The sequence below is a fragment of the Elephas maximus genome, chromosome 11, assembly GCF_024166365.1.
Source record: "Elephas maximus indicus isolate mEleMax1 chromosome 11, mEleMax1 primary haplotype, whole genome shotgun sequence".
In the NCBI taxonomy this organism is placed as follows: Eukaryota; Metazoa; Chordata; class Mammalia; order Proboscidea; family Elephantidae; genus Elephas; species Elephas maximus.
The window spans coordinates 104,947,296-104,962,610 of NC_064829.1; the positions used below are offsets into that span (position 1 = coordinate 104,947,296).

The window sequence follows — 15,315 nt, forward strand, 5'->3', positions numbered from 1 at the left end:
CACAGACAGTAACTTACTGGAACCTGTAGAGCCACTGAACAAAATGTGACAAATGTCACACAAAATGTGACAACAGTCAGACACTCAGAAATCATCACATGAGGACCCCCAAGTCTCGAAGTTAGAAACACTCAAAAATGCTACACACACAGAAACCCGACGTGCAGCCACATGGTTGGTCTTGGTAACACCAATTAAAAACCGGTTATCAGCCAGGGTCTTAAAAGCTTGCAGGCATCCATTCAAGGCATAACAACTGGTCTCTATTCACCTGGAGCAACAGAGGAAGGAGAGTCAGGAATAGGAGGGGGATATGGAATGTGTGGGCAATTGCCTCCATGAACACCTGCCTCCTTTGCCATGAGACCAGAAGAAATGGATGGTGCCCGGCTACCATTAATGAACATTCTGAGCAAAGATTCTATAGAAGAATCCTGATCAAAAGGGGGAAAATGAAAAACAGAATTTCAAATTCTCATGGAATCCAGACTTTCTGGAGCCATGGAGGCTGGACGAACCCCAAAACTATTACCCTAAAATAATCTTTATACGTTAAACCACAACTATCACCAGAAGTCTTCTTATAACCAGAAAAACAGTTTAACTTACCTAGTAAAGAATGTCTGCCTTGAGCTTTATGCTCTTTTAAGATCTATTTTTGTATGGGATCAAACTGACGACAGCAGCTTAAAGGATTAGATAGGAACCTTAGGGGGCAGTGAGTTGATGTTAACTGGGGTGGACAACTCAGAAAAGGAGGGTGGGAAGGGTTGCACAACTTAAAGAATGTAATCAATGTCACTGAATTGGACACGTAGAAACTTCAGTTGGTGTATGTTTTTATGCATTGTTTGTGTATATTCTCAACAAGAAAATAAATTATTTAAAAAAAGACAGTTGCCATCAAGTCAAAATTGATTCATGGTGACCCCAAGTGTGCCACAGTAGAACTGTCCTTCATTGGGTGTTCAATGTCAGATTTTTTGGAGGTAGATCACTAGGCCTTTCTTCTGAGGTAGCTCTGGGTGGACTTAGACCTCCAACCTTTTGGTTAAGAGCCGAGTGCCTTAACCGTGCTAGCCCGGAATCCCTTTCGGTAATACAAGGACCCCAAAACCACCGAATCCCTTAGAAACACACACATACAGAAACCCAGAATCAACTATGGAATCCAGCTGGATTCCCTGCAAAGATGTCACACACCAAGTCACCCCCGAACATAATGATGCAGTGATATCATGTAAAAAACACTCACATTCCAAGCCAAACACACTTGAAGTCCTAGAGTCACACATGGCCATGTGATCATTAGTTTGTGTAGTAAAGAAATGACCTCATCCAAGAAGAGGGCAGAGGCCAGAGGTCAGTGGAGGTTCAATGGTAGAATTCCCACCTTCCGTGCAGGAGATCTGGGTTCCATTCCCGGCCAATGCACCTCGAGCAAAACCACCACCCGTCTGTTAGTGGGGGCTTGCACGTTTCTGGGATGCCGAACAGGGTTCAGCGGAGCTTCCAGACCAAGACGGACTAGGAGGAAAGGCGTGGCAATCTACTTCTGAAAATTGGCCAATGAAAACTTATGCATCGCAGAGGTTCAATTTGCAACCCATCATGGGGATGGCACAGTACTGGGCAGTGCTTCACTCCGTTGTGCGTGGGGCCTCTACGAGCGGGGGGGCCCAACTCAATGGAAGCTAACAACTACCAGGAGGGCTAGCCTTAGCCCTGGGTTATTGGGAAGTGAGCTCTGAGCCCTGCCTGATAAATGTCCTTACCTGGAGGCCTTGGGCCACACTGCACAGTCTAACCATATGATTTATAGTTGGTGCTTCGGGCACACAGTATCCACTCTACCTCCAGAGGGGCTGGAAACTAAAGGTCAGCCATGTGGTCAGTCAGCCCTGTCTACGCGACTGAGCCCCAATGAAAACTCTAGACACCAGGGCTCAAGTGAGCTTCCCTGGTTGGCAATACTCTGCCTGTATTGTCACACACTCTTCTGGGAAATACAGCACTGTCCATGACTCCACGGGACAGGACTACTAGAGGCTCCGTGTGTGGGACTTTCCTGCACTCCACCCCGCATGCCTCTTCCCTCCGCTAATTTTAATCTGTATCCTTTTGTTGGAATAAGCTATAACTGTGAGTGGGGCCCTGGTAGCGCAGTAGTTAAGAGGTTGGCTGCTAACCAAGGCTCAGTTTGAATCTACCAGCCGCTCCTTGGGAACCCTATGGGGCAGTTTTACTCTGTCCTGCAGGGCCACTATGGGTCAGAATCAACTCAAAGGCTACTCTTTTTGTGTGTGTGTCTTGTGTGAGTCCCTGGCTGGTGCAAATGGTTAATCACTCAGCTACTAAAGGAAAGGTTGGCAGTTCAAATCCACCCAGAGGCACCTCAGAAGAGAAGTCTGGTGATCTACGTCTGAAAAGTCAACCTTTGAAAATCCTACGGAGCACAGTTGGATTCCACGAGTTGGAATGAACCTGACGGCAACTGGTTTGTTTCCTCGGTGAGTAACAGGTCACAACAGGTTTCAGTGAATTCCGTGAATCCTCCTCGCAAGTTATCGAAACTGAGATGGTCTCGGGGACCCCCGAACTTGCAAGCGGTGTCAGGAGTGAGAGTGGTCTTGGGGGTTGTTCCCTAACTTTGCAGTCTGAGACTCACAAAGCCGCTCACGGGGTCGGCTGGATACAGCGTACAGTTGTGCGCACACCAGAACACATTCCCTGCAGACCTCCTCAGAGAGGCCCAGCTAAGCAAGAGACACGGTACAAAAATAGTTTATTACAAAAGAAATCCAACCAAAATGCCTAATAATTTACATTGTTATCAGTGCCCGCCTACGGCCCATCTCTCCTCTCCTTGTCTGTCCGGGTACAGGAAAGAGAAGAGTGGCTGTTTCTGGTTCCACCAACTCTGGGATAGGACAAGGAAGTGAACGTTTGGGTGGAATTCCAGACAGGGGCCTGGTGCCTGAGAATAACCGGGTCAGAGTCCTGGGTGGGGGGACGAGATGGGGGAGTATCTGCTCTTAGAAGAAGGGACTTACGGGTAGGTGCATGTGCCTCTGTGCAAATCCTGGTCCCAAAGATTGGGGGGGGGGGGCAGAGTGAGATCTTCACAGTTTTCAGGAGGGCTGACCCCACAGGACAGGGAGGCCCCTCCTCATGAGTCCAAGATCTGCCCCCCCATCCCTCTCAGCTCCCTCCTGGAGCTGGAGAGGGCGGTATAGGACGGCCTGGGGCTCGGAGGACCCCAGCAAAGGGCAGGAAGGCAGGTGGAGATGAAGGAGGAAGGAAGAAATTGGGGGGAACCATGGGAAATCCAGGGGGGTCCTTGGGGGGAGACTGGGAAGGTGAAGAAGATGGTGATGCAGAAAGAAGACCTGTGGGGAGAAAAGAGAAGGGTGACAGCAGTGAGAAACTGAATCTACACATGAAGGGGCTGAGGCCCGGACTCCTGGGTCTGAAGGAAGAGGTGGCTCGGGGCTGTGACTCCTGAGTCTGAGGGAAGAAGGGGCTGGGTCCTAGACTCCTGGGTCTGAGGGAGGAGTGGGCTCGGGGCCTGGACTCCTGGGTGTGAGGGAGGAGGGGGCTGGGGGCCTGGACTCCTGGGTGTGAGGGAGGAAGGGGCTGAGGGCTGGATTTTTGGGTTTGAGGGAGGAGGAGGCTGGGTCCTGGACTTCTGAGTTTGAGGGAGGAGGGAAGGAGCCAGCAGCCCGGACACCTGAGTCCTGAGGGAAGAAAAGGCTGGGGGCCCGACTCTTGGGTCAGAGGGAGGAGACTAGGAGCCTGTGGGTTGGGAGGAGGTCTCACCGTTGGAGCTGAGGTGGCTGCTGCTCTCAGGGGAAGTGGTGGCACTCCTCTCAGGAGATGGCTCTGGCTGTGGCGGAGGAGCTGGCCGCGTGGCCTTCCCCCTCAGAATGTCAATGACCTGTGGGAAGATGGGGGATCACCAGGAAGCCACCCCTACCCACATGCTCCTCCATCTCTTCTTGCTCATGGGGTCTGTCAGTCCAGGGCCTCCATGCCAGAGCCTCTCTTTCTCAGTGTGTGACATGGGAAAGTCACTTTCTTCCTTTGTGCCTCAGCCTTTCACTTCTAAAACTCACGCTCACAGGCACACTAGTGCCTTTGCGCCCTCCAATTCACATGCCCACTCGTTTTTAGTTACCATGGTGTCATTTCCGACTCATGGCGACCCCATGTGTGCAGACTAGAACTGCTCCAGAAGATTGTCAAGGCTGTGACCTTTTGGAAGCAGATCGCCAGGCCTGTCTTCCGAGGTACCTCTGGGTGGGTTCAAACTGCCAGCCCTTCCTCTGGGCTAGGAGTGGACTGCTTAACCGTTGCACCACTACGCCCACTCCTTACACTCCCATACTGGCCCAAACACACATTTTCACACACACTCCTGCATCCTTGCACACACATGACCACTCACCTGTCCCGCCGCACACACACGTGTGCATCGGCACGCACACACCCCCGTACATTCTCACCCTCTCAGGCTCCTGCCCGGACCTGCGCCCCCACCCTCACAGAAGGGCCAACCTCTGGCGCGCACACTCACCCGACGGCTGCGCGCCACCATGAGCGGCGTGTCGTTGTGGCAGTTCTTGAGGCCGCTGTCAGCGCCGCTGCGGACCAGCGTGCGCACCAGCGGGAGGAGCCCGCGGCCGGACGCCGAGTGCAGCGCCGAGCTGCCGGAATACATTTGCGCGTTCACGTTGGCGCCGTGCTGCTGGGCGGAAGGGGCGGGTTAGAACGGGCCAGAACCCGCAGGAGTGGGACAGACCTGGGCCAGACACGGTGGATAGGCCGTGGCCCACAGAAGGGCGGGTCTTGGGAGAGTGGCAGGGCCCAGGGCGCAGGCCAGGCCGGGGGCGTGGCCAGCCGGGTGGGTGTGGTTACACGAGGGCGTGGCCAAAACTAGCAGCGGGCCAGGGACAGTTGTCGTGGGCGGGCTCCTAGACCGGCGTTGCCCGAGCCGCTTGAGCGAGGGGCGGAAGAGGGAACCGGGGCGGAGCCATATCGGGCTGGGGTGGGGTCATAGGAGGGTTGTCGCTAGAACTAAGAGCAGCCCAGAGGGGATTGGGCGGGCGGCGCTGAACCAATCAAAGCTGGAGCGGGCGGACCTGGCCGAAGCAGGGGCGGTCAGATAAGGGGAGGGTCCAGAGTCTTGGCCAGATCGAGGGTGGAGTCAGGGCGGAGGGTCAGTGAAGGGACAAGGTCAAAGCCTGTAGCCGGAGTCGGAAAAACCATCGCAGGGAGGGGCCTGGGGCGTTGTGGGGGCGGAGGAGGAGTGGAAGAGAGCCCTGCACGGGGTCGCAGCCAGGGGAGGGAATTCAGGGAGTTAAGGGACGAGCCCTAGAGGAGGATCAGAGCTGGGAAGCAGAGCTCGAAACGGAGAACTAGCCAGAACTGGAAGGCGGGGTCAGGGCCGGGCGGGGGCCCAGAGAAGAGGGTGGGCGAGAGACTAAGGAGGGGGCCGTACCCACCTGCAGTAGCAGTTGCACCATGCTAAGGCTGTTGTTTTCCACGGCGTGGATGAGAGGGGAGCGACCGCTCTTAATGTCCTGTGGCAGGAAGGAAGGGTCTCTGAGCTTCTCCAATTTCTGTCCAGCTAGACGCCAGCATCCGACCCGCCTGGTCCAGCCTTGGTGTCCCGCAAGCTCCTTCAAGCCCCGCCCACTCGCGCGCTCTCACGCAAGCTCCACCCATGTGCCCGCCCCTTCCGAGTAAAGCCCCACCCCTGCCTCTCTTGGCACCAACCCCGGTCAGCGCATGCTCACCACGGCGTCGATATCGGCGCCACGCTCCAGCAGCAGCAACACGGCTTCGTGGCACTCGGTGTTCACCGCCACGTGCAGGGCGGTGAGCCCTGAGGGCGGGGTGGGGGGGGGCTCAGTCAACCTCGGGCCCGGGACCTTGCAGCCCCGGCTGGACTCCAGGTCCTGGCGACAGCCACCCCCGCTCGCCATACTCACCATCATAATTGCGGGCCTCCAGGTCCACGGTGCCCGGGGCTGCACTGTCCAGCAGGGCCCGCAAGCAGGTGGGACTGCGGTGTTCGCACGCCAGGTGAGCTGCCGTCTGACCGTGGCGGTCCAGCGCCATGGGGCTGGCGCCGGCCATCACCAACAACCGAACCACGGATGGCAGCGTGGTGATCACTGCCAGGTGCAGCGGTGTCTAGAGGATAGCGGCTATGAGGGACCCATGCTCTGCCCAGAGTTCCAGTCCTACCTTCCTAAAATTTCCAAAGCCTGACCCCTAGCAACCCATAACCAGAAGTCTGGGGCACCTCCTTCAGGTTCAAGTCAGAGCCCCCCAGCTCTTCCTCCCTTAGAACTCAGAAGGCTGGGCTTCCAGCCTCCTCTTACCCCACAATCCGGATTCTGGGTCCCCAGTCCCCTCCTCCCTCACACCCAGGAGTCTGGGGCAGCTTCCTGCTTACAACTAAAAGTCTGGGGTTCCAGCCCGCTCCTGGACCCGGGAGTCCCAGCCTCCTGTCCCCTTCTCCCTTAGACCCAGGAATCCAGGCCCCAAGTCAGGTCCCTGCTCCCTCAGACCCAGTAGTCTGAACACCCCTCTCTCAAGACACAGGAACCCTGGCCCCCTGCCCCCTCTTCCCTTAGACCTAGGAACCCAGGCCCCCAGGCAGGTCCTTCCTCCATCAGACCCAGGAGTTCAGCTCCCAGACAGACCCCTCCTGCCTCGGACACAGGAATCCAGGCCCCTGTCCCCAGACCTCTCTTTCCTCAGACCCAGGAGTCCAGGCCCCCACCCCCAAGCTCACCTGCCGTAGGTTGTTATAGATGTCCAGCTCCCGGCCCCCGTGCTGGAAGAGATTGACCAGCCGGTGCACGGCCGGCAGGTTGCCCTGCACCACGGCAATGTGGAGGGGCCTAGAGGGGGAAGAATCACAGGTGTGAGGAATGGTCGCCTCTCACCCCAGTCTCTTGGCTGTGCTAACTTCAAGGTGTGTTGGCTACTTTGGAAATCTGCAGAATCCAACCACTTCTCCCCATGCCCTCCACCCTGGTTGAGCAACCATTGTCTTCCTCCTGGATTATTCTAGTCCTCTCCTCACTGGCCTTGCTGCTTCCACACCAGCCCTACAGGTCTGTTGCCTATGCACTAGCCAGGGGGACCCTTTTAGAACCTAAATCAGGTTACGTCCATCTTCTACCCAGAACTTTGAGCTCCTGTGGCTCACAAGGCCCCATGTGATCTTGTTAGGCCTGTCTCCAGTGCCCTTTGACCTCATCTCCTTTGTTCTCCACACCCTGCTCTGGCCACGCTGGTCTCCTTGTGTTCCTCAAATATACCAAGCATGTGCACCTCTTCAGGCCTTTGCACTGGCTGTTCCCTCTGCCTGGAACATTCCCCCACATATCTGCAGGGCTTGTACTCCTCAAGAGGTCCCTGGGTGATGCAAACAGTTTGCACTTAACAGCTAACCTGAAGGTTGGTGATTGGAACCCCCCAGTGGCACCTCGGAAGAAAAGTCCTGGCAATCTGCTTCTGTAAATATTACAGCCAAGAAAACCCTATGGAGCAGCTCTACTCCATAACACGTGGGGTTGCCATGAGTTGGAATCGACTTGATAGCAACTTTTTTTTTTTTGCTTTTCCTTGCTCAGGCTTTGTTAAAATGGCAAGACAGGGTTCACTTCCCCTCCACCTTACCCAGCTTGATTTTCCTCCACATCACCTGGCATTGTACCACTGACTTGTTTCCTGTCTGAAGCTCCCCCACTAGAATGTCAGCTCCACCAGGGCAGAGGGTTGTCTATCTGGTTCACTGCCCAGTGCCTAGGACCGTGCCTGGCTCTGCGTTGGTGACCCCTAAACGTGTGCTGAGTAAGTAATTCCATCTCAACGATCACCCTGGCCATCCTTCGAGTTGGTGAGCCCGTCTGTGGACCACAGTTTTCTGTGAAATGAGTGGGGATAAGCTAGATGCTATCAAGGGCTGTTTCAGTGGTGTCTGTATATCAAGTTCAGGACTGAGTACATAAGTGGACAGAGAACTTTGCCTAAAAGGAGCTGGGAACAAACTGAGATGGGTCATGGTTATGGACGCTGGGCTGTGCAGCCCAGGGTTCCCTTCAAGACTGAAGGACCCCATTCCCTCAGCTTCTGGGAAGGTCAGCAGCTCTCAGCGCTTTCTGGGAATCACCCTTGGCTGAAGAGAGATGCTTGCCCAGGGTCGCGCCCCCCTGGAAGGGATGGGCAGCCATGATCCAAGGGTATCCAATGGCTGGTCAATAAGGCCCGGCCTCTGGGCCCAACTTTGAAGGCCATCCCTGCTTCAGTGTTCCCTGTGGGAGAGCTGAGACTTTGTTGAGGCTGCACCACAGCTCAATTTCTCCCTCTGTGTGGTCCCCAGTCCTGCTTCCATCATCCCCATGGGTGTTGATTCTGAAAGTACTCCCCAATAGACTTCCTGCTTACCTCCCAGGGACCTGAACCTCAAACAGTCATTTAGAGCAAAAGGCAATCTGGGAAGATTGTGTGTGTTGGAGAGCATGTGTGCGCACAGGCGTGCATGTGCATGGGGCTGGGGACATCAGAGTTGAGGGCTACACAGGCCTGACAGCTTTTCTTTAATGTTCGCAAAGTTACTAGATCAACTACTTTATCGGTTCTGGTTCTGACGACTGTCCAAAGCAAAATCCAGGATCTACATTTTAAGCCAGTTCCCTAGGTGATTCTGATGGAGGCTCAGACATCCTGCAGCCCAGGGGGTTTCTGGTGGTAGGTGGGCCAGGGTTGCAAATGGAGCTTCCTTCCTACCTGTGAATGCTGGGGCAAAGTCATGGGGTCCTTCGAACCTGTTTTCTCCTCGATAAAGTGCAGCCCTGAGGTGGTGCAAATGGTGCGCTTAACTGCTAACCTACAGGCTGACAGTTCAAAACCACCCAACTGTGCTGAAGAAAGGCCTGGCGGTCTGCTTCTGCCCAGAAAACTCTATGGAGCAATTCTACTCTGTAACACATGGGGTCGCCGTGAGTCGAAATCGACTCCACGGCAATGGTTTTTTTTTTTTTGTTTTTTTTAAAGTTAAGTTATAGCCCACAATTAGCGTCCACCTCCCAGGAAAGACTATGGCAGGTGAAACGCTGAAACTGGATCCTGACTGGTGAAAGTCAGATTTAAAAGGGAAATGTTGGGGGAGGGGCCGGGCCTGGGTGGGCGGTCCCTGTGAAGGGCTCCGTCCCCTCCCTACACCTCCCAGGACTCCCGGCCAGGGTCCCTCGCGGGGCGGGCGGGGTTAAGTGAGGGCAGAGGGAGCGAATGATTTCAGAGAAACCGTCCAGGCCCTAGTTCCCATAAACGCGCACGGGCCGCAGGGGGTGGGGCGGGGCTGGAGGAAGTGGGGACGGGAGGGGCGGCCCAGCCCTCGGACTTCCAGTAACAGGTCTGTTGGGCGGGGCTCCGCTTCCTGCTCCCGGGGGAGGGAAGCCTGTCCCGCCGAGGTCTAACCCGGCCACCCTCGGCACCCCAACTTCCATCCTGAATGGGGCCAGGAAGGGGGTAGGAGCCCATGCCAAGGAGATGTGGCTTCCCTAGAGGACAGAACCCAAATCCTCCAACCCTGGGCCCCTCTGGCACCCCAACCTTCAGGATTCAGACTCCCACTGGCTCCCTACTCCATATCCTGGCATTCCCCAAATCTCTTGAGAGCCAGGAATACAGCACCCCAATTCTTCTTTGGGGACTCGAACTTACAGACCCTGGACCCTCCGAGCTCTGGGTCCCTAAGCTGCCCTCTACCGTGTTCCTTGTCCCCTTGGGGACCCAGGAATGCAGTGCCCCAATCGTTGCCCCTTTGGGGTCACAGACTTCCAGGCCCCTAGCAGGGCCGCCTTCACAGGAATGCGATCTGTGCAGTTTGCACAGGGCCCCACGCTTAGAAGGGCCCACGCTTGTTTTAATGCTCTGCTGCAGCTGCCTTGAAATTCTTTTTGAACAAGGGATCCTACACAATCATTTGCACTGGGCCCTGCCTCTAGGCCCCCTCGGAGTTCGTCATCATGTTCCTTAACCTCCTTGGGGATCCAGGAGTACAGCACTCCAACCTCTGCTCTCTGGGATTCACAACATGTCCCCTGACCTCTGGGGGGGGGAGGGGGGTTCAGATACCGTGAGACTCTTGTTCCCCTGAAGACCTAGAAGTCCAGCGTCCCAACCATTGCTAACTGGGGGACTCAGACAAGGTCCCAGCCCTCTCCTCCCCCGCCGCCCCCCTCCCCAAGCTTTAAGTGGGGCCAAGGCGCAGTCTGGGGCTGGGACAGCTGCCCGTTCCGGTAAAGTCTCGGCCCCAGCGGAAGGGGTTAAGGTTTGAGGGAGAGTCAGGAGGGGGAAGGTTGCTAGTGAGTGACGGGGTGCTGACGTGGGGGGAGGCAGAGCAGCTGGGCTGCGGTCAAGTTCTGCGGGAAGGGATTTCCCCCAACAGGCAGCTGAGGCAGAAGTGTTTGCGTTGGGGGGAGGGCGGGTGGGGCGCGGGTCTAGGGCTGGAGACTGCTTTCACAGGCCACAACAGGTCACCCCTGGGGGCAGATACAAGATGACCCCCAGGGGCACTGAGCCTAGGCGGGGAACAAGGTTTTGTTGAGCTCTTTAGATCTCCAACACTTTCTCCTGCTTCGCCTCACAGGGATGGCCCATAACTACCCACGACTACTGGGACCTCTGTTCAGTCAACACCAACTCCCACGTATTGAGTGGTTACTGTGTTGCCAGGCCCTGTTCTCTGCACCATATGTGTACACCATTGCACTGAATCCTAATTGCGAGAGGGGCTGTTATGAGTCCTGATTTCCAGACAGGGAAACTGAGGCTCAGGGAGGTGAAGTCACCCAGTAGACCAGCGGTGGTCTTCCATCCTGCAGAAATGGGCCTGTTCAGCCTATGTGTGGTTTCCAGTCCCCAAAACCAATTCCCAGATGGGCAGTTTCTAGAAATAATCTCATTTCTTCCTCACAGAGATCCTCACACATTTATGGTTCCTGGGTTTTTTTTTTTTTAAATGGAGAAACTGAGGCACAGGGGGGTGAGAAAGTGGCCAGCTGAGATTCAAACCTAGGTGGACAGAATACCAGTAATCATGATGGTCAAGTGTATTGATGGTATAGGGCTAAATTCTCCCTGCAGGATTGCACAGCAGACTCATGAAAGCTGGAACTTTCTTCCAATTGCAGGTGAAAAAGCATGGGGGTTGTGAAATTTAGGGGGTCTTCAAATTAATTTAGTGGATTGTGGCCAGCAGAAAAACAATGAAACAGACTAGGATAGAAAACATCAAAGTAGATCCTATGGAGTTTGGATGAATATTGTTTTGTTTTGTGCAATTTTTAGTTCAAGTATCTGTGGGTATGTATTATGGGCATGCTGGATTTGATATAAAGTAGCAGTAATAATAATATACACTTATTGAGCACATAAGGAGTCCCCAGGTGGTACAAACCATTAAGTGCTTGACTACTAGCCAAAAGGTTGGTGGTTCAAACCCACCCAGAGGCAACTTGGAAGACAGACCCGGTGGTCTGCTTCCAAAAGGTCACGGCCTTGAAAATCCAATGGAGCAGTTCTGCTCTGCACACATGAGTTGGAATCAAGTCGATGGCAACTAACAACATTGAGCACTTACAATATACCAGGCCCAGTGCTAGGAGCTTTACATGTATAATTCATGTAATAAATCAATCACTGAAATGCATTTCTTACTTTTGAGTTGTGATAAAAAAATTGGAAGCCTCTGATTCCAAAAACAGTTCTAAGGAGGAACTGCTGTCAGGGTACCCATTTTTTAGAGGAAACTGAGGCTCAGAGAGGGGAAGGGCCTTGCTCAAGGTCACCCAGCTAGCAGTGGAGATGGGATTCTAACTCAGGTCCTGGTGATGCAAAAGCCCAAGCTGAGTGCCCGTGTGTTGTGGGTGAGGTGGGTGGAGGGCTGGCCTCCCTACCTGCCCTCCATTAGTGGGGGACTGTCACTTACGTGTCTCCGTCCTCATCTGCACGGGTGGCCATGGCGATGTCGGCTGACAGGGGGTGTTCCACTGAGCACATGATGGGGTACAGGGGGGCAGGCAAGCTTAGCAGTGGAAAGGGGGAGCCCATGGTTGGGGTGGAGTACAGGGGTAGTAAAGGTCCTGGGTAGTGGGGAACAGAGAAAAGATGTAGGTGAGGCCAAGCCCAGAGACCCTTAACCCACTCCCCATCTCTTGGCTTTGCAGTGCAGTCTGACTTTCATCTCCAGTTTTTCTGCAATCTCATACTGGGTCCTCAAGTCCCAGGACAAGGCCAAGACAAACCCCCTTTCCCCATCCCTCCCTTCTGGCTTCCATAACACCCCCAGTCTTGGTCACCCTCATTGTCATTTAACTGAATCTCATCTCCTGCTAGAAAAAGAATCCCTTAAGGGTGTGGACCAATCCCCCAACATCATCCAGCAGGGAAACGCCAGGGCCTGTTTGCTAAGTGAATTTATGGCCAAGAGAGATAAGGAATGGATGGAGAACTGGGCAAAGAGTGTGGGGTGTATGTGTAGAAGGTTTGGGGAGAGGAGAGGAGAGGGTCAGAGGGTAAGAGGGGGTGGCATCAGAAGCCTGTCCAGATTCAATGGTTGGAAGGGACCATAAAAAAACAAACCTGTTGCCTTCAAGTCAATTCCGACTTATCCATGGCAGCAGTCTAATCCACATCCACCCATTGCACAGATGGGAAAAACTGAGGCCCAGGTTCACACCCAGGGAATGGGAAAGGGTGGGGAGGCAGTGCCAGGCTTTCTGATGCACAGCTTGAGCCTCTTTATCTGTTGCACTCTGATGGAGTGGAAGGTGCAGAAACTTGGCTAAGGTTTGGGGAGGGGGCAAATCTGGGCTCTCTGCAGCTTTTGGGGTCACTTGGGGAATGGTGACATGGGCACAGTGGGTAATGCAGACGGGATGGGGAGATTGGCGCATGACCTTCTCTGATATTCCCTTATCCTTGGGGACCCTCCATTCCTGGACCCCCAAGCTTCCAGGTCCCTGCATATCCAATACCAGGCCTTAGGTCTCTGGTGCCTTTTTCTGGAGACCCCTGAATCTCTCATCCTGGCCCTAAATCCTTGAGTCCCAGAATTCCTCAGTCCTGCCGCCCATTCCAAGAACCCTCTGTACCCACACCCTGCCCTTGTGACCCAGATGGGACCCTGATCACTTGTGACCACACATAACTGGGTGTCCAGAACCCTGGTTCTCTGTCCCTCTGGCTCCTTGAACCTCCAGTATCTGGGTCCCTGGAATTCCGGTGTTTCCTTGGATCCCTGGGATCCCAGATAGTGGGGTACTCAGAACCCCAAACTCAGCTATCCTAATTCCTCATGTCTTCTGATATCTGGGTACCTGAAATTTTGACATCCCAGGACCTCTAATATCTGCCTCCTTAGAACCCCAGTCTCTGTTCCCTAGATTGCTTTTGACCCCACATATCTGGATCCCAGGAACCGAAGTTTCTTAGGTCCAGGCCCTGACTCCTCATAACCTTAGATTATCTGAGTTCTTGAGATTTTGTAGTTATGGGACCGTCATATCTATCTGTGTCCCTGGGACCCCAGACTCTACCTTCTGACTCCCCAAGACCCCCATATGAGACCCCCATATATGTATTGCTAAGCACTATACCTTGGCTCCCCATATCTGTGCCACCCCAGCTCCCCTGCCCCCCAGCTCCCTGGGACCTCCATATCTGTGTCCCTGGAACTTTGGGTTCTGTACTCCTGTCCCCCAGCTCCCCGGGACTCCATATACTTGTCCTGAGCTCTGCACACGGCCCTAGGGACGACCCTACGCCCTGTGCAACCCCCACCTGGCCCTGATTCGCCGGGTCCACTCACCCTGGTAGTAAAGCGCCTCCGGCCGGTGCAGGCCGTGGGGGGGTCCAGGGACGACTGGCGCCTCGGGGCCGCAACAGAGGGACTCCGGGGGGACCCCAGGGCCCGCGGCTGCTTGGGGGGCGGCGGGCTCCGGGGAGGGCGCGCGCAGCGGGCGCTTGCGGAGCGGCAGCGCTGCGCCAGGGGGTCCAGCGGCCTTGGGCCGGGTGCGCAGGTCCACGGGCCCCTCGTCCATGGCCCCCGAGGGGCATCGGGGCATGGGGCCGCCGGCGACGGCGGCCGAACGGGCGGCCGGAGCGCGGCTCTGCTCGGCGGCACCGGAGGGTTGGTTTCTCCGAGCGCCGGGACTTCCCCTGCCGCCGGCTGAACTGAAGGGACTTTTGTCGGCCGGGGCGGTGCCGGCCGCCCGCCTCCCCGCCCCCGGCCCCCCCGGGGCCACCCGTCCGTCCCAGGGGTTTCCTGGACCCGCTGCGCTCCCGCCGCCCCGCGGTGCAGCCGCCGCGCGCCCCGCCCTCGCCGCGCCCCGCGCCCGCCCCCTCTCGGCCCCGGCGTCCCGGCGACTCCGCCTCGCAGGAGGCTGGGGTTAGAAGGTACCCCCAGCCCTGCGGCTGCGGGCCTCTCAATGTCTGGCTCTGTGTTTTTGTCTCTCTGGCTATGTCTCTATATCTCGGCCTCTCCGAGTCTCTGTCAATGATTCTCTTCCCTGTTAATAGGTGTCTCAGAGTCTCAGTCTGTCACTTTTTTTTTTGTATCTCTATCTCTCTCTATAGTCCCTTTGTGTCGCGTACTATCTCGCTAAAAAAAAAAAAAAACTGCCTCTCGGTTTTTATCTCTGTCTCTGTCTCCCCCTGGAAAGCAATTGCAAGAAGCCCTGGTGTCGCTAGGACGCAAGTTCGAATCTTGACTCCCACTTCCTCCCTGGCTGACCTTGACCAGGCACTTCCCTCTCCCAGCCGTTTCCTCCTTTGTGGGAGTGAAAAGGCGCACCCAGGGCAGGGGCTGGAGCTCAGCACGCACTCAGGAACTCTTCCTTGACCCTCCCCTGCCCCCACGTACCAATTGTGACTGGGGTGGCGTGGGGTGCATGGAGAAACATTAAATGTGTTCCTCCGTGCGGGGTCCCTGAACCTAGCCCGGCCCAGGGGGCACAGGGTGTGTTCTCGAAGAATCTCAGGTGCACACAGAGAGAGACATGGAGATCAAAGAAGACAGAGGAAGAGAGAGATCGAGAAATAAGAAGAGACCAGTAGGCCAGAGACAAAGCGACCAAGGACTAGGCCCAGGAGGGGAGAGGCAGTCTGACTCCCCTCAGTGCCCCCACTTTCCCCTCCCACCGGGGAGGGGCTGGTTCGTGGGGAACCAGCCGAGCGGGTCGGGGGCATGACTCAGACCCGCCAGAGCTGCCGGGGAGGGAGGGGACAGAG

General features: G+C 55.6%; 1 protein-coding gene across 1 annotated transcript; it reads right to left on the minus strand.

Moving 5' to 3' along the window:
• Positions 1-1,558: 1,558 nt before the first annotated feature.
• BCL3 (BCL3 transcription coactivator) lies at positions 1,559-14,345 on the minus strand. Its single transcript, XM_049901282.1, has 9 exons — positions 13,895-14,345; positions 12,014-12,167; positions 6,806-6,914; positions 5,994-6,198; positions 5,799-5,887; positions 5,505-5,582; positions 4,577-4,744; positions 3,820-3,937; positions 1,559-3,389 (listed from the first exon to the last, which is right to left on the minus strand). Exons 1-9 carry the CDS (start codon positions 14,148-14,150, stop codon positions 3,202-3,204), a joined length of 1,365 nt encoding a protein of 454 aa, XP_049757239.1. The 5' UTR covers positions 14,151-14,345; the 3' UTR covers positions 1,559-3,201.
• Between the last annotated feature and the right edge of the window lie 970 nt (positions 14,346-15,315).

Excerpts from the sequence above, each read along its gene's own strand:
- BCL3 (XM_049901282.1), bottom strand. The coding sequence starts at position 14,150 with ATGCCCCGATGCCCCTCGGGGGCCATGGACGAGGGGCCCGTGGACCTG. Across the intron at positions 6,915-12,013 it reads GCAGATGAGGACGGAGACAC|GCCCCTCCACATTGCCGTGG; the intron begins GTAAGTGACAGT and ends TTCCCCCTCTAG. Across the intron at positions 5,888-5,993 it reads GGAGGCCCGCAATTATGATG|GGCTCACCGCCCTGCACGTG; the intron begins GTGAGTATGGCG and ends CCCCGCCCTCAG.